General features: G+C 36.6%; 4 protein-coding genes and 1 pseudogene across 8 annotated transcripts; 3 read left to right on the forward strand and 2 right to left on the reverse strand.

The window, feature by feature from the left end:
* Positions 1–1,743: 1,743 nt before the first annotated feature.
* On the reverse strand, positions 1,744–2,879 carry LOC147548221 (putative calcium-binding protein CML23 pseudogene; annotated as a pseudogene). The gene has a single exon (XR_015238860.1). The product of XR_015238860.1 is annotated as a putative calcium-binding protein CML23 pseudogene (transcript).
* A 4,920-nt stretch (positions 2,880–7,799) lies between these two features.
* LOC147548222 (uncharacterized) lies at positions 7,800–12,162 on the forward strand. The gene is made up of 6 exons (XM_086666944.1): positions 7,800–8,024; positions 8,793–8,846; positions 8,949–9,124; positions 9,205–11,095; positions 11,184–11,274; positions 11,493–12,162. Exons 2-6 carry the CDS (start codon positions 8,827–8,829, stop codon positions 11,985–11,987), a joined length of 2,673 nt encoding a protein of 890 aa, XP_086523070.1. The 5' UTR covers positions 7,800–8,024; positions 8,793–8,826; the 3' UTR covers positions 11,988–12,162.
* Positions 12,163–12,785: 623 nt separating this feature from the next.
* LOC147548223 (Pentatricopeptide repeat (PPR) superfamily protein) lies at positions 12,786–15,444 on the forward strand. Of its 4 annotated transcripts, XM_086666948.1 has the most exons (3): positions 12,862–13,304; positions 13,549–15,235; positions 15,318–15,444. In XM_086666948.1, exon 2 carries the CDS (start codon positions 13,589–13,591, stop codon positions 15,041–15,043), a length of 1,455 nt encoding a protein of 484 aa, XP_086523074.1. In that variant the 5' UTR covers positions 12,862–13,304; positions 13,549–13,588; the 3' UTR covers positions 15,044–15,235; positions 15,318–15,444. The 4 variants fall into 4 exon arrangements, with proteins under 4 accessions (XP_086523071.1, XP_086523073.1, XP_086523074.1 ...); XM_086666945.1 differs by having other exon boundaries at positions 12,786–15,235; XM_086666947.1 differs by having other exon boundaries at positions 12,797–13,127; positions 13,549–15,444.
* Positions 15,445–16,113: 669 nt separating this feature from the next.
* LOC147548224 (putative pentatricopeptide repeat-containing protein At3g15130) lies at positions 16,114–18,813 on the forward strand. The gene has a single exon (XM_086666949.1). The coding sequence runs from the start codon at positions 16,386–16,388 to the stop codon at positions 18,234–18,236; it is 1,851 nt and encodes a 616-aa protein (XP_086523075.1). The 5' UTR covers positions 16,114–16,385; the 3' UTR covers positions 18,237–18,813.
* Positions 18,814–20,200: 1,387 nt separating this feature from the next.
* ATLP-1 (Pathogenesis-related thaumatin superfamily protein) lies at positions 20,201–21,564 on the reverse strand. The gene is made up of 2 exons (XM_086666950.1): positions 21,286–21,564; positions 20,201–21,173 (listed from the first exon to the last, which is right to left on the reverse strand). The coding sequence occupies exons 1-2, from the start codon at positions 21,356–21,358 to the stop codon at positions 20,497–20,499; spliced, it is 750 nt and encodes a 249-aa protein (XP_086523076.1). The 5' UTR covers positions 21,359–21,564; the 3' UTR covers positions 20,201–20,496.
* Positions 21,565–26,920: the final 5,356 nt, after the last annotated feature.

Below are 26,920 nucleotides of genomic sequence, written 5' to 3' on the forward strand. Positions count from 1 at the left end.
ATTAACTACGGTGAACCTTAATAACAATTGATTTGGGGAAGTGTTTGTAAAGTGATCCATTATGGACTAAACGGTAGGACTAGACCATATTTCAGTAAGGTGGGAGCTTTGGGGAATAAAGAAAAATCTCCGGAAAATAAAGACTTAGTCAACTATGATTGACTTAGGAGGCATATTTGTTTTTTTATCCAAAAATTAACTAACTTGTGTCTTGCCCCCTAATCTTCATCTTCCTTAAACCTCATCCCACCACAAATTCCGACCACCAACAACTCCGACCACCACCTTCATCCCTCACCTTCTTTCTCTTTCTCTCCCTTCTTCTCTCTTTTTCTTCTTCTCTTTTTCTCTTCTTTTCTGTTTCTTTCTCTCTCTAAAGTCTATTCCTTCAGCTCACATCTAAGTTGAAGAAGATGACGAAGAGGAGAAACCCCTTTAACTCGGAATCTTCCATAACTTTCAGACTGATTCCCTCATAGATCTTCCGAATTTCGACCGATTTTAGACTTAGAACAGCTTCCTGTTTAGAAAATTTAGGAATTCTTCCATCAAATTTTGCCAATTTGCAAGTTTTAGTTGGTTGATCTTGTTTTCAGATTAATGAAAAGTTTGAACCAATTTTGATTCAGAGAGAAGATATGAAGTCGGGAACCTGGCTTCCAACATGGAAAGAAAGAGAAAATAACAGAAGAAAAGACAAGGAGAGAGCAATATCATCAAAGGTCTTTTCTATCTAAGATAGAAGATGGAACTACTTATAGAAAGGAGATGATTACAACTGGTTGGACTATTGAAGAGAAGGTTTTTTCCATCTTCTTCAATAGTCCTAATAAAATTTGCGATCTGACCTATTAAAATTATAAACTTGATGCAGCTGGTTGGACTATTGAAGAAGATGGAACTACTTTTAGAAAGGTGCTAATCATAAACACTTCAATTCCTCATATTTTAATCACTAATTTAGTTAACGAAGTATTTTTCTGAAATTTTATTAGGGCAGATCACATTACAAAATAATTAGGGTTCCCTTTACTGATTTCTGAAATTTTTGTCTAGATTCTTAGAAATTTCATCTCTAATCTTGAAATCAACTTGTCTAAACCAATAAAATCGGGTTTTCCTCTTAGTCTTCCATTAATGGAAGAGATGAAGGGGTTGCCCTTCATCATCTTCTTCAACTTAGATATGAGTCGAATGAATAAGCTTTAGAGAGAGAAATAAAGAGGAAAGAGAGGAAGAGAAAGAAAGAAGAGAGAGAGAAAGAAAGAAAAAAAGGTGAGAGATGAAGTTGGTAACTAGATTTTGTGGTGGGATGAAGTTTGTGGAAGAGACACAAGTTAATTAATTTTTGAACACAGAAAATAAATATGTCAACTTAGTCAATCATAGTCGACTAAGTTTTTATTCTCCGGAGATTTTCTTTTATTCCCCAAAACCGTGGACTTTCATATTGATTTTGTGTTTTGAGTTCTACCTCACAGTTAAATAGAACTAGTAGGACGAATTTCATTACAATTGTTTGATCAGGTCCACGGATTTCAACTTTAGAACATTGGAGTTGAATTCAGTGGACATTGAACCAACTTTATAACAAAGTTCAACCGGGTCAGACAAATTTCGTCTCGACTCTGTCCAAGGTTGCTTTTAACAAAATATGTCAAAGAATCACAGAATGTACCATCAAAAGAGATGCATAATTCTTTCAACAAAAAAAAACAGAGATGCAAAATCAAAAAATTATAATCCAAAGTAAACAAAGTTTATTTTATTTTAAGTAAACCTAAAGAAATCAGAAACCATCCATCAATGATTGATCGGTACTAGCTTTTTAATCATCATAAACATTACTACCCCTCATATTATTCCCAAAAAACCCTAAAAAAAACCTAAACAAAATAGATAGAGAATCAAGATTATATTTCTAGATAATGTTAGTAGTAGTTGAAACTTTACTACTCCCTATTTAGTATTAGTCATCATCTTCTTAAACTCTTCAAAATTAACATTACCATCACCATCAGAATCAACAGAACTAATCATCCTTGAACAATCAGAAACACTACATTTTTCACCTAAACTTTTCAAAACCATATGTAATTCAGAAACAGAAATCAACCCATTTTTATCTTTATCATACATATCAAATGCATCTTTTAATTCTCTAATTCCACCATCTTGATTACTTCCATTACCACGTTTATGAAAATCAGCAAATTCTTTTAGATCTATAAATCCATCACCATCTCTATCCATTTCATCCATCATTTTTTTTAATTCATCTTGTGAAGTTTCAGATCCAAGTGCTTTTAAAACATTATATAATTCTGTTGATGAGATCTTTCCATCTTTGTTTGCGTCAAATCGATCAAAAACTCTTTTTATTTCATCCATGTTTTCTAAAGCAACCGAGGGTTTCTTGCGACTACTCATTCTTCTCTCTTTCTCTCTACTACTCTTGTCAAGATTGCTGAAAGCTAGGTAGAGAATGAAGGGTTGAGAGAGATTCTTCGTATAAATAGAGTTTGAAATCAGAATTGGAGAAGGAATGAGGAAGGAAAGCGTTATCATCGGATACGGATCGTAATTCGTAACAGAAAGGAAAGAAAGATTAGGTCTTAGGGTTTTCTTTCTATTTTCAAGATATTTCTTTATTATTCTGACCAATGTAAACAGGGAAAGTTCACCAATCCACGCCACGCTTCCAGCCTACTACCCTATTCTGTGAGTTCTTCCCAAGTTATTGAAAAACTTTCCATCATCCAGGCGGAAAATTTCCAATTGGCGTGAAGGGTGCTATTAATGGTTAAAATGTTACTATTTGGCATGAAAAATAAAGTCCACCACAAGTCCAAAACTGTCCTTCAACAACAAAAAAAAAAAAAAAATCAACACTGTTGTGGTGGTTCATTTCTCTCCCTACAGAGTTTGTTTAGATCGGAGCCGTCTGCATTAGTGTTCTGCAAAAGTACGGTTACGACTGCGGACCAAATAATATTTTTCTCTACTAACTCTCTTATTGTTCTTTTCCACTGTCTCTCATTTTTGAACATAAGCAGGAGCGGCCTGGGCCCAAAGCCACCAAAACGGTCGCTTTGGGCCCCGACTTTATGAAGGGCCTCTAATTTTGGGTTTCGATGTCTGTTTTTAAATAAGAATTACATTCTAAACAAATTTATTACATAATGCAGTTGTAACTTAGCTGTTAAGAGGTTAGTTTATGTACAAAAGGTCAGGGGTTTGATTTCTCTTGTAAGCGCATTAAAACAGTTTTTTTTATTTACTTTTTTCTAACATGGGACCCCAAAATTTAATTTCGCTTTGGGCCTCCTAAATGTTTGGGCCGGCCCTGACGTTAACACCATTATCTCTTTCATCACATTCTTTGAGGTGTGGATGATAATACAAAAAATGAGTGAGAGATCCAAATTATGGGGGAGGGGGGGTGGGGGGGGGGGGGGGGGGGGGGTGGGTGGGGGAGGGGGGGATGAGAGTCCAATCTTTTTTCGGCCAAAAATGTGAAGCAGGTCCAAATGTCAGAGAAACATAACTTTTTTTGTTCCTCCCCTTCTTGCCTTGGACGGGAAATTTCCGTGTTTCCTGACAATATGACGCGACGACAGAAAGTTAATTAATTTCCCGTACATGACGCAATTTCCCGTACATGACGTGACGACAGAAAAACATTCAGATTTTTTTTCAAATTTCAAAGCTGGTGCAATTTTGGCCAATTTTTTTGTATCCCGCCCATTATATTTTGTTTCAATTCCTTCTTTCTTCTCATTTATACATCCAATTAAATATCTTCATCAGTCTTATTTTGTTTCACATCTTATATTCTTCATCTTTTTCAATCTCTAAAAACATCAAAAATTTCTGTTCTTTCTCTCTCTAAAATTTTATGTTCTTTTTCAAAGATTTATCGTCATCTCTCTTTACAAATCTTCCAAAATCGATTATATTATTGCTCTCTCTATCTTTTTTGAGAAACTATCTACTAAAACAGAAAAATATTTTAAAAGAGAAAGAAATATGTTGAGACTAGAGAGAGAAATCTGAAAATAAGAAAAGAAAAAAGAAAAAAGAAATAAATCTGGAAAGTTGGAGAAAAAAATTTCAAAATTGGTTCAAAGTTTGAAAGAAAAAAAAAAGGAAAAAAATCTGGAAAGATTTGGAAACAAAATAAATTTTTTTTTTTTTCAAAGTTGGTCTGTACACAAAACAATTTCCGGTACACAAGAAAATTTCCAGTACAAAAACGTCTAGTAAATAACCAAATTCCCAGTACACAGAACAATTTCTGGTACACAAGAAAATTCCCAATACAAAAATGTCTTGTACATAACCAAATTCCCAGTAAACAAAACTATTCCCAATACACAAGAAATTTCTCAGTACAAAAATATCTAGTACACAGCCAAATTCCCAATAAAAAGAACAATTCCCAGTACACAAGAAAATTCCAGTACAAAAATGTCTAGTACATAACCAAATTCTCGATACACAGAACATTTCCCGGCACACAAGAAAATTCCCAATAAACAAGAAAATTCTCAGTACAAAAATGTATAGTACATAACCAAATTCCCAGTACACAGAACAATTCCCGGTACACAAAAAATTCCCTTGTACAAATCAATCAAAAACTACCAAAAAATATATGAAAACAATTGTAAAAAAAATAATATATGAAAACAAATCAATGAAAAACTATCAAAAATGAGGAAAATTTAATTTTAAAGAGATAAGAAATATATCTGGAGAAAAGAATGAAATATGTTGAGATTGGAGAGAGAAATTTAAAGAGAGAGAAATTTGTTGAGATTGAAGAGAGAAATATGTGTGAGAGAAAAAAAAATCTACAAAAAAACGAAAAATGGCAGCTTGGTAATTTTTGTAATGACAATTCTGTAAATTCGTGGAAAGTACAAGGTTTAATGTCAGGTGCGTGATACTATTTTTCAAAAAAATTCGTGTTTCGCGGGAATTTTTCGGTGGCAATGTTGTAAATGGCTGAAAAGTACAAAGTCTGATTAGATGTGTGTCAGATTGTTTTTCAGAAATTTTCGCGTTTTCCGGAAAAAAATTTATGCCAGTTTCGTAAATTTCGAAAAGAAGAAGGGCGTTTCAGAAATTTCATCTCCTCGTCTGACGCATTGGACCTGCTTTACATTTTTTGCCGAGTTTGGACTGGGTTCTTATTTTGGGCCTTTCGTCCATTCCCTCATGATAATAATCATGGAAAAGTTGGTGATGTTCACGAAGAGTTTGAATCAAAGTACTAAATACCAAATTTATACAAATGTTGTTGTTGAGAATGAAACGGAAGCACCCCAAAAGAAAATAGAGAAAAACTAACACAAGAAAGTGTGAGGGTTGATGAGGGGTGGTCGATGGGGGAGAAGATGCAATAACGTTATAAGAATTTTGCAGAACCCTATATAGCAACAGAAGAACCTATCAATGAAGTAGATTAAGCAGAGTTGGTTGAGAGAGTTTCATTAACAATGTGGACTTTCTCTGGGTCAATCTGCGAAATATTGCGAGAATTTGTAGTCCGGTGTTTAAAGCTGAACGACTAGGAAGAATTGCCATAATTGAAGAAATTAAGTACTAGGAGGCAGATTGTAAGAAGCGATTGATCGAAAGCGGTAGATAATTGACCTTGTCCAACTCCATGTGGTATAACTGACCAAAGACATAAAAATTACGACGAGATTGAGTTCCACCTTACAAACCACGAGAAAGGGCTCGATAATAGCCACGACCTTATTTCCGAGGTAGTGGGTTTGGTTTGTTCACTAATTTCTTGTTTGTTATTGGTTCAAACTCCTTAGAACTACAATTAGTTGTAATTATTGAAGGATATATCCGTTCAGTCTGAAGGAGATGTCCTTCTGAAAGAGTGTCCTTCGACCAAGATGGTAATGCAATCAATTTGTCAGCTAGGATAACGATGAACTCATCCTGAAGATGATCCAGTCCGGTCCAATTAGGGGTCGCAATGCTTTGCTAGAAGCCGCTTACGATCGTCGGATCACTTCGGTGATTCGCGGTTAAAATAGACCGGATCCTACAACAGGTTACACATAAGAGTGATAACTTGATCAGAGAGATTTGACTAGTGGGAGTTAGGCTTAAGATAGACTGGATCCAACTAAGTAGGTCAGAACAAGATAGAAAGAACCGAGCTCGAAAAGGGTGCCCGGAGCAAGGCTCATTGGGCCTACCATGAGATGGGCGACCAAGGTAAGTAGGCCGGCCAAGCCAAGCCCATAGTGGGCTGCTTTGGCCGACCACACTAAAGGGTGAAACCCTAAATACCCAAAGAGGGTATTTTGGGTATTATCTTTTCTGTAACCCGGAAAATAGAAACCTAAAGTGAATATGATTCTAATTAGGGTTTCTTTATTAGAGAACATAAAAGGTGTGGATTTTTCTCCGAGAGAAAAACATCTCTCTATCTCTTTTAGACAACTAATGGAGAGAGAGGAAGTTAGAGAAAAAACTCTCATTCTATCAATCTAGTTAAGAAGAAGGGTTCCTTTCAACCTTCCATTAAGTCCTAGCAGACATTAAGGAAGGGAGGTCAAGTTAACCTACTCGGTGTCTCAAGTAGAGGAGTTACACTTGAAGCTCTGGATATTCACACGCGAATTGGAAAGGTTCGAGGGAAAACGCGATTAAGGTATTTATCCCTCTTCTAGTTCCTTGATTAGTTCTTGCTTTATGATCCTGGATATCTAGTGTTAACATATGATGTTTGAGATTCCGCTTAGAACACTAGATTGTAGTCTTGGAGACGTACAAAACGCAACTATTATTGCCTATAGGAGCCTGCCCAAAGTAAGGGCTCGAGCGTTCAATTTTGGGAGCCCCTGATTTTTCAACTTCAATGTCGGGCTACCATATCTAAATGTGTACGTGTGAGGAACTTTGATTTCAATTTTTAACTATAAATTATTATTAGTTCTAAATATAAACTTTGATATTATTCCAGAGAGAGGATTTTAAAAGATAAAAAAAATATTTGAGAAAAATTAAAAAAGAAAAAAAATTAAAACAATAAATAAATTAGAAAAAATTTACAAATAGGTGGATCCCCTTTTTAGGGATCCACCTCCAACGGTCACATTTTGGGGGCTGGGAACCCCTCAACCCAGGCTTCCAACTGGGAGCTCGGAAGGCTCCGGGGTTGAAACTCCAGTCCCACTATTGGGAGTCTCTTCATCAACTTACAATTCTCTCTACCGATGTACTGGAATCAGAGGCGTTAACCGGAGTTCTGCACGCCGACGGTTGATGGCGAGAAAAGAAGAAGGTGAAAGAAGCATCGGTTATATAACTATCCTCAGATGGTTAGTGGCGACTTCACCAGAATTAGCGCACCAATTAGATCAAACAGCTCTAGAGGTATCCCATATGGACATAACTTGTATTGTTTGTCCGATTTTGGTTGTGTCTTTGTTTTCTTAAACTTCATGATGTAATTCTCATTAGCTTATTGGCCGTTATATGCAGTTTGATTTTCAAAAAAAAAAAAGTCACGTCGGAGTTGCTTAAGTCATGGAAAAGCGACCTTAGGAGCCGGATTTACAATTGGTCAAAATATGTGAACAAGGTAGTTGAATTAATAGAACATTTGGGATCCAACTGAAATTAAACCAAAATAAAAGAAACAAGGGATTTTATCACTTTACACCATGTTTTAGAAATTGATTTTCATAAATCCCCATGTTTTTTTTTGAAATTTCATTCTCCACCAGGTTCCATTATAATTAACACTACAAACAGTTAAGTGCATGTGAAAAGTCAATTTACACCCTCACATCAATTTCTAAAAGGAATCCCCAACTCTTTAGGGCCAATTTTTTTTTTTCCCTCACGAGAAGGAAGAGAAGCAGAATCGAGTAACGGTGAAACCAACGTCGACTTTGTCTCTCTACTCCTTCACCGACGATCAAGAAGCCTGGTTGGGATCAACATTGAAACGAATCTTCTTTCCCTAATCAAGTACCTATAATCAGGTTAGCATAATTGTGAGTTTTTTTTTGAAACCCTAATTTCCATGGATAACTATAATATCAATCAATTAAGGGGATATATTTAACCTGATTGTTAAAGAAATCAACCCCTTAAGAATTCTTTAACAAGTCAGTTCCATTGGCAACTATAATATCTTATTTTGTTAAGAATTTCCATTGGTATCTTAACCTGTTTCCATTGGTCTCTCAATATAAAGGTCTCTTTAAGCTGTTTCTTTAACAATCAATTCTTAACCTAATTTCTATTGGTCTCTTAACCACGTTAAGAATTTCATGGATAACTATAATATCTTATGTCATTTAACAAGTCAGTTTCATTGGTGGTTTATATAAGAAGGTTTCTTTAATAAGTCAGTTCCAATGTTCCATTAGTGGTTTATATAAAGTTTTCTTTATATAAAGGTTTCTTTAACAAGTCAGTTCATTGTTGGTTTATATAAATTATTCCTTATATAAAGGTTTCTCTAACAAAGATAAATGGAGACAAGCTTCACAGTAACCATCTCTTTTTTAAATTAAATGAATAAAGTAACTCATAATCATAAAAAATACTCACTTTCATAGTAACCCTCTCATGTGTTGTTGTTATTGTTTATCTTTACGTAAACTTTTAATTATTCAAGCTTATTGTTATTGTTTATCCTTATGTGAACTTTTGAGTACCAAGCTTTTTGTTATTGTTATTGTTATTGTGTTATCCTTATGGGAACTTTTGAGTATTCAAGCATTTTCTTATTGTTATTGTTACAGTTCATGTTGTGAAATACGATTGTCCGACGACGTAATGAGCTCGAAAAACAAAATGTAAGTTTCGTTATCCGACAATTCTTTTGTGTACGGATGTTTAACAAAATGTTTCTTTAATTTTTCTATATGGTTGTTAATGTATAACTCTTTGCACAACAGGGTCCCAGTTGGAGGAAAGGGTCATCGTAAACGAATGGCTGATAACTCGGCTTTAATTTGTGAGGATGATACTTATGCTGCTATTGGTACTAATGAAGAAGTCATCCAAGTTGAGAATAACAAAGTTGATTCGGGAGCAATTGACAAACAGTTTGAAACACCTCCACCACCATCAAGTAATGGGTTTTGTTGTTCTTCTCTTATTTCATATTAGATTAGTTTATATATGAAACTAATGATCCTTGTCTTGTAATAGGTGCTACTACCGGTGTCAGTGAGGCTACCTTCAATTATGATGAGGAATATATTCAGAATGATCCCAATGATCCCTTTCCTATATTTTTTGAGCCTCAAATAGATCCGATAACCGGCAATGTTTTGGGATTAGATGACATTTGTGTAGATGATCCTGAAGAAGACGAAGATAGCTTTTGGGCTCAAAATGGGTTTGTTGATGAGGGTGAACGTAATGTGGCTGAATCCAATGTCGAATTTGCCGCTGACATTCATGATTCACCTGAAGACGTTAATCCTCCTACTCAACCTCCACTTCATTTTGATCGAGCACAAGAGTTTGGTGAGTTTGTTCGCGACACAGAAGTGCTGGAAGAGTACGAGATGGAGTTCAATGATGAAAGTCAAGTTCCCACTGCATTTCAGAAGGGTATGCAATTCTCTTCTGTTATCCTGTTTAGAAAGATTGCCAAAAAATATGCTATTTTGAATAACTTTTATATGCGGACTCCAAGGAATGATGGTGATAGGATCATGTGTGTTTGTGCCGAAAAACCCCTTTGTCACGAGGTGAATCCTGAAACGAATAAACCACCTTCATGCCCATGGCATGTTTATGTGTCTCAAGTTGCTGGTACAAAAACAATCAAAGTGAGGAGGGTTCATAATGTTCATACTTGTGGACTTAGGGGTGGTAAAAAGAACCGTAGTGCCACTTATGTGTTTTGTGCTGATGTAACAGAGACATATGCCAGGCAGAACATTTTGAGTTTCAAGCCAGAAAATGTTGTGAACTATATGTGGGATCATTACAGGGTGAGAATTCCTTATATAAAAGGTTATAGAGCATGCAATCTTATTAAAGATAGGGTTTATGGGAGTTTCGAAGATTCCTTTGCATTTATACCAGTGTTATGCCAAAAAATTTTAGAAACAAACTCTGGGAATGTGGCACAATATGGGATAGATCAGGTAACGAGGGAGTTTAGATATTGTTGTGTGGCATACCAATGTTCACTCCAAGGGTTTAAAGACTCTTGTAGACCCATTATAGGAATAGATGGTTGTTTTCTGAAGGGGAGGTATGGTGGCAATTTACTGGCAGCCACTGCTTTGGATGCTATGGGAGGTCTATACCCATTAGCTATTATGGTTTGTGATTCTGAGAATGAAGCGAATTGGACAATATTCCTTGATATTTTGAAGCCTTACTTGATGTTGCATGACAAGAGACTTACCTTTATGAGTGACAGAGGCAAGGGTCTCGTAAATGCAGTGGAGCGAGTATTTCCTGATGCTACTTCGAGATTTTGCCTACGACATTTGTTTGCTAATTTTAAGAAGTATTTTAAGGATCAATCTGTGCAGGGTCTTATGTGGAAGGCAGGATTAGCTTATAAAGAGGTAGACTTTGAAAAATACATTAACAAGATTCGAGAATTGAACGTTAAAGCTTATGATTACTTGATGAGAGAGTCAAAGTATACTTGGGCTCGAGCTTTTTATGATAAAGATTCGGCTTCAGAGCACACAACAAATGGAATGAGTGAGTCTTTGAATAGTTGGGCTAAACCTTTGAGGGACAAACCAATATGTGTTTTATTTATCAAACATAATCAAATGCTCAGGGTTATGCATACAAAGAGAAGGGAAAAGAGCATTTCCTGGGATGATACCACATTAGTCCCTAGAATGCAAAAACAAGTGCTTGCTATGGAATCTACAGTTGGACAGTATGGTCTCGGATGGACTACTTTCGAAGAGGCTGAAGTCACCTTGACTAACTCAGAGAAGTCTTGGTCAGTGAATCTTGGAGAAATGACTTGCACTTGTGGTCAATGGCAATTAAGAAAATTCATTTGTGTACATGGTGTGCGTGCAACAATTGATTGGGGTGACACAATATATGAAAAGTATGTAGTTACACTTTATTTTATCAATACTATTATGATTTGTTAAGAAATACTAATCTTACTAAGTGATTGTTGATTGTTTATATAGTATTTGCAGTGGGTTGTATAGGTGTGAAGCATACAAAAGGTCCTACCGTGGTAGTGTGCACCCAATTGGTGATTCCAGTGATTGGGTAAAGGTAATATTTTTCAAATGTTACTGTTACTTTATTTTGTTGTCTAGCTATTATTTAAAGTGGGTTTATTATTGTTTAATATGTTATTTTTTTGTCCTTTGGAGGTGTGAATGAATGAATGTCTTATACTTTAACGTTAATTACATTATGCCATTAGGGTTTCTTATATAACAAAGTGTTAGACTACCTACTTACAATCTCTTCTTCTTTTACAAATGCAGCCTACAACTGAAATTGTCAACACACCTCCATTGAGAAGAAGGCCTGGTAGACCAAAGGTGAACAGATATAGGTCTGCCGACGAACCCCCACAACAGTCCACAACCAAGGTTAAAAGGTGTTCAAGATGCAAGCAAACTGGTCATAATATCCGAAAATGTGCGGGAGGAGAGGTTGGAAGTAACCCGAGAAAGAGTAAAGGTGCAGTTGTAGGTAATGTTTCACAGGTTGGAGAGTCTGTCACTCCTCCACCATCAGTACCTCCAAGAGCAACACCTGCGGCACGATCACTAAATGAGTTGGCAGCATCACGAGCAGCATCAGCATCACGGGAAACATCAAAATCACGTCCAGTTGTATGCTCCACATCAACTGCCAAGCCTGGAGCTAATGCAAAGACATCTAAACATAGCATGCATGTGTCTGTAAATCAGACCATAACAGGACGAGATGTGAGGCAGAACAACATTACCATAAATGTTCGACCTAACGCTTAATTTTTACTTGCTTGATTTTGCACATGTCTTTCGAAAAGAACATGTTTTTTTGGGTGTATGCTTGGATGTTATTTTTTTTCGAATGGATGTTAACTTGGATGCTTAAGTGCAATTTAATTTTAATTTGATTGTAAGGATGTGGGAAAACAAGTTTATTTAGGTGGATTTGGTACAACTCATTCTGTTGCTCGGTAAGCTTATGTCTAAACCCAAATTTTCTAATTTGATTGTGAGAAGTGATGGAAAAGTTTTATTAGCTTCAATTGTTTATTAAACAAGAAAAATGGGGTTTTAATGCTTGTGACAGATCAGCTATTAAATTGAGAGGAGTTGAAGCTGATATGAACCTCTCACTTAATGACTATGAAGATGATTTGAAATAGGTCATAAGCTTTCTCTTTTAGATTTTTTATCAATATGTAGTAAAATATAATCGTCTTGAACTAAGAATTGAAAATGTGAGTTGTTGATACAATTCTATGCTAAATACTTATTTGATTTTGTGATCTTGGGTTGTTTTCATCTTGTCTAGAGCTTATGATAAAGCTGCCATCAAGTTTAATGGAAAGCAGTTGTGCCAAACTAAGTGATAAAATCCCTAATTTTGGGGTTTTATCACTTTACACTATGTTTTAGTTAATATTAATTTGATGGAACCTTAAGCTCAAAAACATTGGTGTAATATGAAATTTAATTAACATTACCTAGTGCATTTTGTAAAATGGGTAGTAGAGTCATTTTAAAAAATTTAACTGTTTGTGGTGTTAAATATAATGGAACCTGGTGGAGAATGAAATTTCAAAAAAAACATGGGGATTTATGAAAGTCAATTTCTAAAACATGGTGTAAAGTGATAAAATCCCAAGAAACAAGTACCCCTGTTGGAAGAAGATCGAAACAAGATGATGAACTAGTGAGCGCAATTTGAAATGTTTCTGAAATCAATCCGAAGATCAAAACATCCAATCAACCATATACCCTTCTTTGCCTTCTTCAATACTAACATCGAACTCTCTCCACGTCAAGAACAACAAACCCATTTCTCTGACAATCAACAACTAAAAGAACATGAAGAAGAAGAAACTATTAAAAACAGATCACACTGGACCAGAAAAATCCACAATCTTTGCACTAAAGAAGGTAATGTTGACGAAGCTCTTCGTCTTCTCGATAATCTCCGTCTCCATGGCTATCATCCTGATTCCTTAAACCTCAATAGTATAATTCATGCTCTCTGTAATTCAAATCGATTCCAAGAAGCTCATCAACGCCTTCTTCATTTCATCAATTCAAATTGTATACCTGATGAACGCACTTGTAATGTTCTAATTGCTCGTCTTCTAGATTCTAAATCTCCTCAACTAACTTTAAGTGTGATTTCTAGTTTGATCTCTGCTAACCCTGTATTTGTTCCTTCTTTGATCAATTACAATCGTTTAATTGATCAATTTTGTTGTTTTAATCAACCCATTGAAGCTCATCGATTGTTCTTCGATATGAAAAGTCGGGGTCATTCTCCGAATTCAGTTTCTTATACTACTCTCATTAATGGGTTTTGCAGAATTGGTGATCTGGGTATTGCTCGAAAGGTGTTCGATGAAATGTCTGAGAATGGGATTTTGCCTAATTCACTTACTTATAGTGTGTTACTTAGAGGTTATTTAAGGAAGAGAAATGTTGAAGAATATAGGGGATTGATGGATCAACTTTGGGACAAAATGAGTTATGAGAAAGACCCATCTGTAAATAATGCGGCTTTTGCTAATCTCATTGATTCTTTATGCAAAGAAGGATTTTTTCATGAAGTTTATAAAATTGCTGATGAAATGCCTCAAGGGAAGAATGTAAATGAAGAATTTGCTTATGGGCAGATGATTGATTCACTTTGTAAAGCTGGTAAAAATCATGGGGCGTCAAGGATTGTTTATATAATGAGAAAGAAAGGATTTTTCCCGAGTTTTGTTTCGTATAATTCTATAGTTCATGGTCTTAGCAAAGATGGAGGTTGTATGAGAGCTTATCAGTTGTACAAAGAAGGGATTCAGTTCAGGTTCTCTTTATCGGAGTCGACTTACAAAGTCTTAGTAGAGGCTCTTTGTCGAGAAAACGATATCTCTAAAGCAAAAGACCTACTAGAATTTATGTTAACCAAAGAAGGAATCGACAAAACTCGAATGTACAATATATTCTTAAGAGCACTTTGTCAAATGGATAACCCAAGTGAGCTTCTTAACACACTTGTATTGATGCTTCAAAACCAATGCCAGCCTGATGTGATTACCCTCAACACCATTGTTAATGGGTTCTGCAAAATGGGCAGAATCGATGAAGCGTTAAAGGTTCTTAATGATATGTTAACCGGGAGTCTCTGTGCTCCAGATGCTATAACCTTCACAACTGTTATTTCAGGTCTATTACGTGAAGGAAGAATAGATGAAGCCTTTGAACTTTTACGTATCAAAATGCCGGAACAAGGTCTTAAGGCAGGTATTGTAACTTACAATGGAATTCTTAGTGGTCTATGGAAGCTTAAGAAAGTCGATGAAGCGATGAAGATTTTCAACGAAATGAAGAACGACAAAAGTGTAGGTATAAACAGTAAAACTTACACTATAATGATTGAGGGTTTATGTGGAACCAATAGAATTGATGAAGCTAAGAGCTTTTGGGATAGTGTAGTTTGGCCTTCTCAAATCCATGATGATTTTGTTTATGCAGCAATATTGAAAGGATTGTGCAGTTCTGAAAAGTTCAATGAGGCATGTAATTTCTTATACGAACTAGTTGATTGTGGGGTTGCTCCAAATGTTGTGAATTATAACATTCTAATTGATAAAGCTTGCAAGCTAGGATTGAAGAAAGAAGCTTACCAGATTGTTGGGGAGATGAGAAAGAATGGGTTGGTCCCAGATGCAGTTACTTGGAGAATTCTTGAAAAGTTACATGGAAATACGAAGAAGCACGTAAAAGATCATAACTTGATTTTTCGATCCAGCGATTTTGAAGAAGCCCCGGACAAGGATTCTAGTGTTAGGAGACTTCAGGTGCAATCTTGACAGGAAGAGACGGAATTAGCAGTTAAGAGTTTTTGTTGAAGAAAAACTTCCTAGCAACAGAGAAGTTTATGATGTGCAAAAAGCAACAAAAGAGATCTCTGTAAAGTAGATATCTTAACAAGTAGTATCATGTATGTTCGTTATCACAATTGACGCGAGAAATCTAGCATCGCAATCAGAGGAAGATAGAAGGTTGTCAGATTGAAGTTAACAGTGAGAAGCCGAAGAGTGCTGCAGTACCTGTAATTTACTCTCCAATATATTACTGGACAAGGTTGTTGAAAATCGAAGATGTAAAAGGAAAAAAGTAATGGGAAGATTTGTAGGATAAATTATAAATATCATGCTTTGTCAAATTCTATCTAGGAAGATGGGATATGAATAAATTTTGGTAGAACAAACAGTGTCTTCTTATGTTTTCTTCTCAGGCCTTGTACGAGTGTCTAGGGAGGAGCTGCAATCAAAGAGATGAGAGTAAAGGCCACACCGAGAGCGGGGAGATGTTCGGATCTTTTGACGGATAAGGAATCTATTTGACCGGGAAGCTTATATTGTTCATGTCCAGGATAAACAGGCAGAGGAGATGAAGTAGGCAAAAGACTCTGGATGTCACATGAGGAAGAGGAAGGGTTTAAAGAACTCACAAAGCCCTATGCCCCTACCCATGGATGGACCTGTGGAAGGCAAATGCCTGCCTACTTATTTTGTGTGGGAGGCTTGTTTACGGAAACTCTATAACGGATGTGCTCTTGTGCAACACATTCAAAGCTAACCCAATGAAAGTATGACTACTTTTACGACGACAAAAATGAGACTCTGCCCGGCCCCTATTTCGGCTGAATCCCGACCGGAATATGTGGCTGGACAGGATTTAGAGAAAGTGTTGTATTTTCTCTCTCTAAATCTTGATCGGCCACACACCCCAGTCGGAATAGTGATCGGCAGATTATCGTCTTTGTATGGCGACACTATCTTGTCAAAGGCGAGATTGGCCTTAGGTCGACCAAGTAGCGTAACTGCCTGACACTCTCAACAAGTATAGCATTTTCTTTCGTGTTAAAACCAAGATGGCCACGGGTTATTGGTGGATGTCTAATTTGTTGAGGATAGATTAAGTAACCTAATTTTGATTATAAGATCTAGACTTATAAGATCATTTGGGTATTGTTTCTCACACTTAATTTAAAAACTAACTCCAAAACAGTTCCTAGTGGAACAGTGATTCTCTAACTCCATTTCAAAATTCTTTCATCAAAAAAAAAAAAAACTCCATTTCAAAATGAATGCCATTTTCTTCCAAATACAACAACATGAACCCGATTGTTAGAAGTAGAAGTGACGTATGGCGTTCAAAAGACATGGGTTCTTCTTTAACCTATGCCACCACTTAAACTCACCTTCACAATTTTGTCCCAAACACAACTTTCAACCACTACTATATTACAATTTGAAATCCTTCTCCATCTTCATAAACCCTCAAATTCAAACTTACCCAGTTAAAGAAATTGAATTCCAATCCGACAATTCATTCAATTACAACCATCTTAGTCATATCTTACTGAGCTCAGTGGACAACTGTGATATCCTTTTAGGCTCTTCCGTCCATACCCATCTCATAAAATTTAACCCTAATGGCTTTATCTCCATCTGGAACAAACTTCTTAGTCTTTACTGCAAATTCATGAAAATTCAGTACTCTCTTCAACTGTTTGATGAAATGCCTCAAAGAGATGTAGTCTCTTATAATACTTTGCTTTCAACTTCTTTTCGTTGTAATTGTGGCCTTTCCGAAGGTCTTCGCCTTGTTTCCAACATGAAAAGAGAGAGTATCGAACCTAACTATATCACATTATCGGTATTAATTGGTGCTTGTGCTAATTCTTCTGTTAGTTCATATTTAGTTGAAGTAATTCATGGTCAAGCAATTCGATATGGGTTTAGCTCTAGTCACTTTGTGGGGAGCTCTTTAGTTGGTAGTTATTCGAAACAACATAAATTAGATAAAGCTATTCGTGCATTTGATGAAATATCGGAATTGGATTTGGTTTCTTGGAACATAATGATCGATAATTTAGTACGTAATGAATGTAAAGAACAAGCAATGAAAGTATTCTTAAGGTTAAGAAATGAAGGTGTGGAATTCGATTGTTTTACTTTGGCAAGCATGACGAAAATGTGTTCGGATTCTAAAGACTTGAATAGAGGAATGGAGATTCATGGGTGTGTAATAAAAGCTGGATTGGCTTTTGAAACAGCAAACTGTAATGCACTTATCACCATGTACTCGAAATGCGAAGATGAGATGGTTTCTGCAACTAAAGTTTTTGAGAAGATTCAGGAACCTAATATAATCTCTTGGACTGCCATTATTGCTGGGTTAATGCAGAATGGGCAAAACAAAGAAGCAATTGGCTTTTATAGGAGAATGATAAGAGTTGGGATGAAGGAAAACGAGTTTAGTTTTGCTAGTATTCTTCCTGCTTATAGTAGCTTAGCAAGTTTAGAACAAGGAATGCAAATTCATGCTAGGATAGTAAAATCACGGTTTGGATCAGATTTATCGGTAGGAAATGCTCTTATCGATATGTATTTCAAGTGTGGAAGCTTAATGGACGCTAAAATGGTGTTCCAAACCTTAGAGAATCGTGACGTTATTTCTTGGACAGTGATGATCACAGGATTTGGCCAACATGGGGAAGGAAGAGAAGCTTTGGAACTATTAAAAACAATGACAATTGAAGGATTTAAACCAGATGACGTTACATTTATTGGATGTTTATCTGCGTGTAGCCATGGTGGATTTGTTGATGAGGGTCTGCAAGTATTTCGATCCATGGTTGAGTTACATGGGATTAAACCTAGGAGGGAACATTTTGCTTGTGTAGTTGATATGTTGGGTAGAGCAGGGAGGTTGAAAGAAGCCGAGATATTTATCGAAGAAATGGGGATTGGGTCAGAAGCATTTGTATGGGAAGCATTGCTTGGTGCTTGTCGAATTCATGGAGAGATAGAATTGGGAGAAATATCGGCTAAGAAAATTAAGGAATTAGAACCGAATAGGAATGGACCTTACGTATTATTAGCGAATATATACGCAGATAAAGGATTGTGGGAAGAAAAGGAAAAGGTGAGAGAAAGTTTGGGTTTGAATGGATTAACAAAACAAGCGGGGAGTAGTTGGGTTGCTTCGTAAAATACATTTTGGAATTATAACAGCAAAATGAAACAGAGTAACTTTTTCTTGAAGAACTCTAAAAGCTCACAAGTTTGATCTTCACGATTGGATCATGGATGAACAAAAGAGAATCATGTCAAGTGAGTCTAGCTCATTCAGGATCCTCTCTGATTTTGGTAACTCAGGAATGAAAAAGATGCCCCGTCGACACAAGCTAGCCTGATCAATGCATATCAAGGGGTTAACTATTTCTTTGCTCCAAGTTTTACAGACCCAATGTCCAATGCTCGTGTGATTCGTTGTCGCAAATAATGTTAGTTCACTATTACAGATAGAGTAAGTCTTTGTATTTCTGCTCCATATCGAGGTCATACTCGTAGAGATGTCATAATTTTCAGGTTATACTTACTGTTTAGCAAGGTCAAACCATATTCAATAGAACAACACTTTTTGTCATCTGAAACTATGGAAGGATAATAAAAGGTGTTCTTATTGGATCTGGTCACAGATTGGAGAATTGTAATGGTGGGAAAGGAAAGGTTTTCGCAAACTAGAAGTTTAGTAGTGATGAATGAATATACATGGACTGCACCAAGATCATGCTTTCTTAGCCAAGTAGATGAAGACATTAATTAGTTAGTCTTCTTCAGTGAAAAGATTAATATTGTCATAGTGAAAAGATCGAAACCTCTTACCACTCCAACCAAAAGTTATTGGCCGTTCGAAAAGTTATATGAGAGCAACTCCAAGAGACTCCCAAAGTGGGGCTCTCATTCCATTTTGTGAGACTTAAATTTTTGGGAGCCCCTTTGGTTCCCCACTCTAGCAAAGGGTTCCCCTTTGGCAGCTGAAGGCCTCCCATCCTGGAACACCACGACCCGGGACTGGGCTCCCAAAGAAAATTTGGGAGCCCAACCCAACTGTGAGAGATGCTCTCAACTCTCAAGGTGGGCCTACTTCTCAAGAAGATGAAATGTAACTATCACTCCTCACCTTGTGGGATTTCTTCTTGAATTTAAATAAATCCTACCTAGGAAAGTAGAAGTCATCTCATAAAAAAAAAGTAGAAGTCAAGTCCTACCAATACATATATGTACATGACTACATGGTGTGTAAATTATGAAATCCCATTTTAGGAATTGCCAAATTGGTAAGGAGGCCCCCCAATGTCCATTTTGGGAAGTCTCCATGACTAAAAGAACACTCAAACTCTAAAGTTCAAAGCTTCACATAGGACTTTTAGAGTTTTCGTTAAAAAATTATCTCCACTAGAACAATTTATTCCACTTTTAACATAAAAAAAGAACAATTTATTCCACATTCGTTGCGAACATAGATGTAGTTATTTAAGAAACACTCAAGAAAACGCTCTCAATTTAGAGCGTTCTCTTGAGTATTTATAAGTGTTAACTAATTATACTTTAAAATTTTAAATAATAAAAAATTTTACTTGTTAACTATTTTTTTTGCTATTAAATTTAAGAGTGTCGTATACATTGAGTAAAGTTATTTTAGAGATTTCAATTGTAAACAGAGTATCCCATGGAAGGCGCTCACAGTTTATATGTGGAACCAATCCAATTAAATCATAGTTGTTTTCAAAAAAAATTTAAAAGACTATTGTATGTTTGGACTCAATAAAATTGTTATAAGCTCAAGCTCGGTGGAGTAATGATACGAAAGTATATTTAAACTTGGTGTTGTAGTATCGATCCATTTTGAGAGGTCTCGCAAAACGTCATATATCTAAACTCGGTTCAAGAAATCAGTGTCTAACATGTATGGATAGTGCTACAAAGTTATAATGAATTTGAGGTATAAATAGTACTATTTTTTAATGTCAAAGTATTTTTCACGTTTTGTAGAGATGTAGAAGCTCACAAGTACACATTGTATGCTCTTTACTTTAGGTAGATCCCAAACATCAACTAGACTTTATTAGATAAAAGTAAGAAGCTATAGCAATAAAAAGTACAACAAACTTTAAAACCAAAAATAAGCACTTCATTGGCCTCTCTATCTATTACAACCCCATTAGAAGTCACATAAGAGTCTAAATATATATTGACTACTTCAAAGTTCAATCTATCTACTACAAATAAAAACACTACTAAATCATATTCCTTCTCAATGCTTTTACATTCTTAAACTCATTACAATAATACCCCATCACCCATACTAATAAGATCTAGAAAGAAAGAGAGAGAGAGAGAGAGAGAGAGAGAGAGAGAGAGAGAGAAAGAGGGTAGTAGGAAGATGAAGATCCATGGGATACTAATTAATGGTGAGGACAGAAGGTAACCAAGTAATTTCCACCACTACAAGTAGAAATACTTGTAGGATCATCATAAGCATATGAATAAGCTCTAGGACAAGCTGTCTTAAAGATCTTTGAATAAGCAGTTGGTTTGCAAGTTTGAGGGTTTCCAAAGCTACCAGTACAGCAAAATCTTGCAGAGTTGAAAGCAGAACAAGCACTTTTACAAGCAACTACTCTTCTATTATCATGAGATCTAACTTGTAAACCAACTGGACACATCTGATTCAAATCACTAACACAACCAGCATAATTACATTTCCCTTTACCCTTAAAAGGGGTAATAGAAATGGCTAAATTATAACCATCAACAAGACTAACATCATAAAAATCAAGATCACCAAGGGTAATCTCAGCTAGGGTTGCTGGTGGAACACCACCAGCTCCATTACAGAAAAGGGTACCACCACAATCACCAGTAGCACAATGACCTTTACCAGTTGAGTCAAATACACATTCATGGCGACCCCAAAAACGACCTGACCAACCAGCTGGGACTCTCAATGAGTAAGCTTGGTTAGGGTTTAGTTTAAACCCACCTTTAACTAAGATGGGTTGTCCTGCACTTGGTTGAATTCCTGGCCATACTGTGTGTGGGCATTTGTTGAAGAATGCAATTGTTGTTGATGATACTCTCACTGTTTTAGATCAAGAAAGTAAAGAAAAACAAGAAGATTAGTTATAAATGGTTTGTTTAGATTAACTAACATTATGAATAGAGAAAGATAGAGAGAAAGAGAATGGTAATACCTGAAATGTGAGAGAAGAAGAAAGTAGAGGAGAGAAGAAAGAGGAGTAGAGGTCTAAGTTGCATTATCTTCATGGTTGAAAACTTTGAGAGAAACAATGAAGAAAGAGTGTACTCTTTGTTGAATTGCTCTCACAGTTTCTTGACAACCCCTTGAGGGTGATTTTATAAAAGAAAATGAGAGGGTAAAGATGTAAAAGGAAAAAAGAAGAAACAGTGAGAAAGTAAAGGATTGGGAGATTTTACTAAAAAAGAATTAGAAAACTAAAAAAGAAATGAGTGAAGTTGAAAAAGTCCAATAAGTTGGAGATGAATAGGTGAGAAATCTGCAGAGATTAAAACTTTCTTATTTGACCCCATTTTGTGTTGAAGTTGTTGTTTTGCCCCCATATTTTGACCAAAAGCAAATTTGGTCTCCTAATTCACTTGTTCCATTATGTTTACATCACAAATCTTGTAATTTGCATTCTTTCCAATTAACTCTTCCTTGTCTTTTGTCAGACTTTGATAGGTTGGAAAGAAAAATAGGCAGAACAAAAAGGGTGTCAATCACATCCAACGATAAAGACTGTCAGAAAACCCCAATGTGTATTCAAAAAAGATATAGAAAACCCCTCATGATGATCCACTTGGTGACCGCTTCGCTTACATGAAGAAGACAAGGGACATTTTAATCTTTTCACACTGTGAAAAAACTAAAATACTCCTTGTCTTACTGGAGCCTATCACCAGGGGAGTCATCGAGGGAATGCTTGTATCGGCTTTGATGTCTATTAGGGATAGGGCAATCGCTTCTCCCTCTCTCTCGTTTACCATTACCAACTTTCCCTCTTCCTCAGTTTACTTTGTTACACATGCTCCATCTTTTTTCGTCCACTCAATCTGTTTAGTTCCTCATTTGTCTAATCGTACTCAAATTGAGTGGAAATAGACAGGGGGGGGGGAGAGAGATAATACCATTAAAAGACATAAATGAGGAGTGAAAGGTGGTGGTGAGGAGCGAGAGAAATTGTGGTTGTAGTGTCGCAGTTGGCGATGACAAACGGAGGGAGAGAAGTTGGTGAAATGAAAGAGGGAGGGAGAGAAAGCGGTAAAAGAAGGCAGGGAGGGGGGTGACGGAGACAGGGACCACTACTCTTCTCCCGCTGCACAATCCACTGTTTAAGGAGAAAGGAGTGGACAACACTATCTCCATCTCCCTTCTTAGACTCAGTAATCTATTTTTTTTCTCTTTAAATTTTTTTTTGTCTGCTATTATGTTACAGTTTGACGAAAGAAATGAAAGGTTAAATTCAAAGTAAAAGAGAGTTTGGATGCAAACATTAAAAGAATATGGATAAGATGATAAAATGGTCAAATTTACTAGAGTTAATTCCTATTTGGCCCCCTACTTTGTGACCAACTTCTTTTATGACTCCCTGTTTTCCGTAAATTCAAATCTGGCCCCCTTTTTTTAATGTAAATGTCAGAACTACTCTTTCTATAAATATTTTTTCAAAATAAAATTAAATAAAAAACATGAATTTCCACCTCACTTCTACCTCACATCTCTCTCCACCTCACATCTCTCTCTACCTCACATCTCTCTACAACTCACCTTTCTCTCCAAGTCACCTATATCTTCTCAAATGAAGGTCGTCGTCCGGAAAATTTTCTGACCGGCGACCTTCGTCGGAGAAGAGATATGTGACTTGGAGAGAGAGAGAGAGAGGTGAGTTGTAGAGAGATGTAAAGTGGAGAGAGAGAGAAAGAGATGTGAGGTGGAGAAAGAGGTGAGGTGGAAATTCATGTTTTTTATTTAATTTTATTTTGAAAAAATATTTATATGAAGGGTAGTTCTGACATTTACATTAGAAAAGGGGGTTATATTTGAATTTACGGAAAACAAAGAATCATAAAGGAAGTTGGTCACAAAATAGGGGCCAAATAAGAATTGACTCAATTTAATATTAGTCAAAACACAATGGTCTAAAGATGAAATTGTCATAACAGGGAGGTTAAATAGGAACAACCCATTAAAAAACCCTGCTTTGGGGCAACCAAAAATTGTTGGGTGGATAAAGATTTTAGGCCTACCGCCTACCCAATGTGACCTAAGGCTGAGGACTTTACCTCCTTTGTCTTTAACTTTATTTTTACCTCTTTGTCTTTAACGTCACTTCGTGTTAATTAATCGCCACAACCTTTGACCACTACCACCATCTCTGATCACTGACCACCATCAATTTCCTCTCTTTTTGTCTTGCCATTTTCCTTTCATACACTCTCCCTCTCTCTCTTTCCTTGTTCGTACATCTCTCCACTTGCATTTCTCTCTTATAGTAACAGTGAATAAAAAAAAATTCTTAAGAAAAAGTTAGAGAGATGATTTTAGAGAGAAAGAGAGAGGGGAAAGATGAGGAGGCAGAAAGAGATAGAGAGGGAAAATATCGGTGGTCGGAGATGGTGGTGGCCAGGTGGTAGTGGGCAGTGACAAGAAATGGTAATGGCGATGATGAAGAAGTAAAGAAATACAGATGTTTTGTTTTAGGTCGGCCTTGTTTTAAAATAGGGTTATAGATAATGATGAAGAGGTGAAGACGATGATGTGGCGTGTTCAAATGATGTGGCAGAGAGAGAAAATGAGATGGAGGAGAGAGAGTAACGAAAAGTTAAAGATAACGGAAAAAGGTGGTCATACGGGAATTATTGCTAAAGTTTAGTTAAGGGCTAGGCAGGAAACTAGTCACAAAGGTAGGGGCTATTTGGGAAATAACCCTTTAAAATAGGGGGATGAATTAGGGGCTATTTGGGAAATAACCCTTTAAAATAGGGGGATGAACCCAAAATATTCATGCCCCCATATTTTTTGGTTGCCCCAAAGGAGCGGCCTTAAAAAATTACAGTTGTTTCTCTTTGATGATATCTGGCAGGGAGAGAGAACAGAGAGAGAGAGAGAGTGTGTGTGTTTTGTGGTGGTGAGTATGGTATGTTGGTATATGATGACAAAGAGAGCTCAAATATCAAAGATGTCAGAGGTCAGTGGGGGAGGGAAAGAGTGTGTCTACACCAGGTGAGAACCTGCATTGTTAAAGAAGAAAGAAAAGCATACAGACTCACATGTTAAAAAGGAATCAAATGTACAGAACTGTTGCCTTTCTCTAAATACTAACAAAAAAGGCTTTAAATTCATCACAGAACCTAGCAGGCCAGAACCACACCCATCAAATTTTAGAAGGTCAATAACCCTTCTTGATTTGATGATTCAGTTTACTCATCAGCATTGAGGCCCACAAGAGACAAGACCATCACTACCATTCACTACTTTCTTCTTATGTTATAACCATTATTTGGATGGTTTAGGGGGTCCTCTTGATTACTAGTGAGAGATTTTGCATTGATCTTTCCCCTATCTAATATCTAATTAGGGATATCTTTTATTATAATTGAAAATTAGTGAAGCTTCTTTATTTGCATTTGAAGTTCATAAATAGTCCTACTCTTATTATATTTGATTAATTCCGTTTTGTTTTACAATTTGTAACGGAGCTGATTATTTTGGCTCTTATAAGTGTCTAACGGTTAGTTTTAGTTCTCATAAAGTGATGATATCGAAATATGATTTTCTGGATACATTCACAAAAAATTGATCTTGTAACTCTCTTGAATGTTCATCTTTAATGAATAATAATCGGAGATCGGGGGACTTGCAAAGAAGACAATCTGATGCTCTAGTCAGTCAAGTGTTGCGATTTTAATGAAGTAATTCAGTGAGAGTGTCTAAGAAAACCCCCTTTTTGTGTTTAATGAAATAGTTCATTGAGAGTATCTAAGAAAATCTCATTTTTATAGCAAACCTGATATGCCTATTTAGGTTTAGGAAGCGGTGGCAAGACCCGATTGAGGTAATGCGGTATGAGGACACCGACTAGATGAGCGCCATATGTTATAGCCATTAGAGGACAACATCTGCTTGTGTGCGCATTTTCTAGCACTGACAGATCCTCCGACACAACAATTCGTGTTTGAAAAGAGGTCTTTGACACTATCTAACCCTCTGCACGCTTATTGCTCTCTTTGAGCAAGGTACAGCTCGAGATATTGGGTTGACTTCCGCAGACCTCCCTACTATGCCTTTCTGGTCAGAGCAAGGCTCAGGTGCGGAACTAGCTCAGATCAACCCCTTTCTAGTCAGAGCAAGGCTCATGTGCGGTGCTGAGCTGCTTTTGCGGACTTCCCTGCTCTGTTTCAAGGCTCAAGTAGGGTTAGGGAGAAAACTGATTGGGATCCATCTATTTGCTTGCCTCTGGGCAACTGTAGGGTTCAAGGTTAGGATACTCATGCCGACCTCCCAAAAATTCTTTTGGTTAGAGTTGGCCTCAGGTGGTAGTACTATGTCAACTCGATTGTAGCACACTTATTAAAAAGGGCAAATTTAATCTCGTGCTAAATCGGCTTCTACTCAAAAGGTTGCATGGAGTCGTGTTTTTTTTTTTTTGTTGAACTGCATGGAGTCATGTTAGAAAAAAAGATTAAATTGTGCTATTTTCGTTTGAAAGGGAGAGTAACCAATCCAAACTTATATGAAACATTAAATTGTGTAACCTTTATTGGTGTAGTAAAAATAGGCCAATGTCTAAATAGCCTAGTGCCAAATTCAAAAAATATATATAATCTAGGGAGATCCAGACAAGGAACTTTGGTAGGACTCAGGAGAGAGAAACTGAGTGCCCTAATCACTTTCTCTTTCACACTGCCCCAAGCAAGTTAAACAAAAAACTTCGATCAATAAGATTCCCATTGGAATGGTTGTCGTTTTAATAATTTAATGCTGATTATATTTCTACTTTTTGTTTGGGTGTTTAATTGTTTAATCACATAGATCTAACAAAGCACATATAGTTAAAATGTGGTTAATAAAGCCTCCCTAGCTTCCCCTAAAAGTCTAAAACCAAGGTTAGCTTTCTCCTAAGTTCTCTTAGATCTATGGTAATAAACTTTCATTACTCTCTGACTACTAATAATTAATCTCACACAAAATCAAGGTGGAAGAGGAAGTAATCAACTGGCATGTATAGGCACCCTTCTTTTTTACTCTTATCCCACCCATACTCTTAGTGCTCCCACGGATTGAGGCAGTCCGTGGACGCTTGAACTAGGCCTAGTTCGTGATGGCTCTGAACAACGCAGATTAGGCCGAGTCCAAGTGCCCTCATAATGCATTGTTCTTCCCACAGAGAGAGCCAAAAGAAGAATAGACTAAGAGAAAAAAAAAATGGCAGTCCGAGGGCGCTCGAGTTGGGCCTAGTTCGTGATAGTTCTGAACAATGAAGATTAGGCCCAATCCAAGTGCCCTCAGAAGCTCAGACTGCATTGTTCTTCTCACGGAGAGTGCCAAAAGGAGTAGACTAAGAGCCAAAAAGATAGGGCGCCAACAGAATCACCCTCAACTTAACTAGTCTTGTGTTCTAATCTTGTGGGTGAAGCAACAGTACTGTAATTGTTATTACCTCAGAAGTTGCATGAGTTCTATGTTTTTAATTTAGGGTTGAAAAACAATAAAAGAAACAACTCTCACAGGGGGACTCGCCTGTACACTCCTAGGACGAGTGATATTTTAGTCTTTTCACATTATGAAGCGACTGTAAAAAGACCAAT

Source organism: Eschscholzia californica, unplaced genomic scaffold (genome assembly GCF_041429995.1).
Source record: "Eschscholzia californica isolate CP2 unplaced genomic scaffold, dmEscCali1.0.p SCAF_3, whole genome shotgun sequence".
NCBI classification, from domain to species: domain Eukaryota; kingdom Viridiplantae; phylum Streptophyta; class Magnoliopsida; order Ranunculales; family Papaveraceae; genus Eschscholzia; species Eschscholzia californica.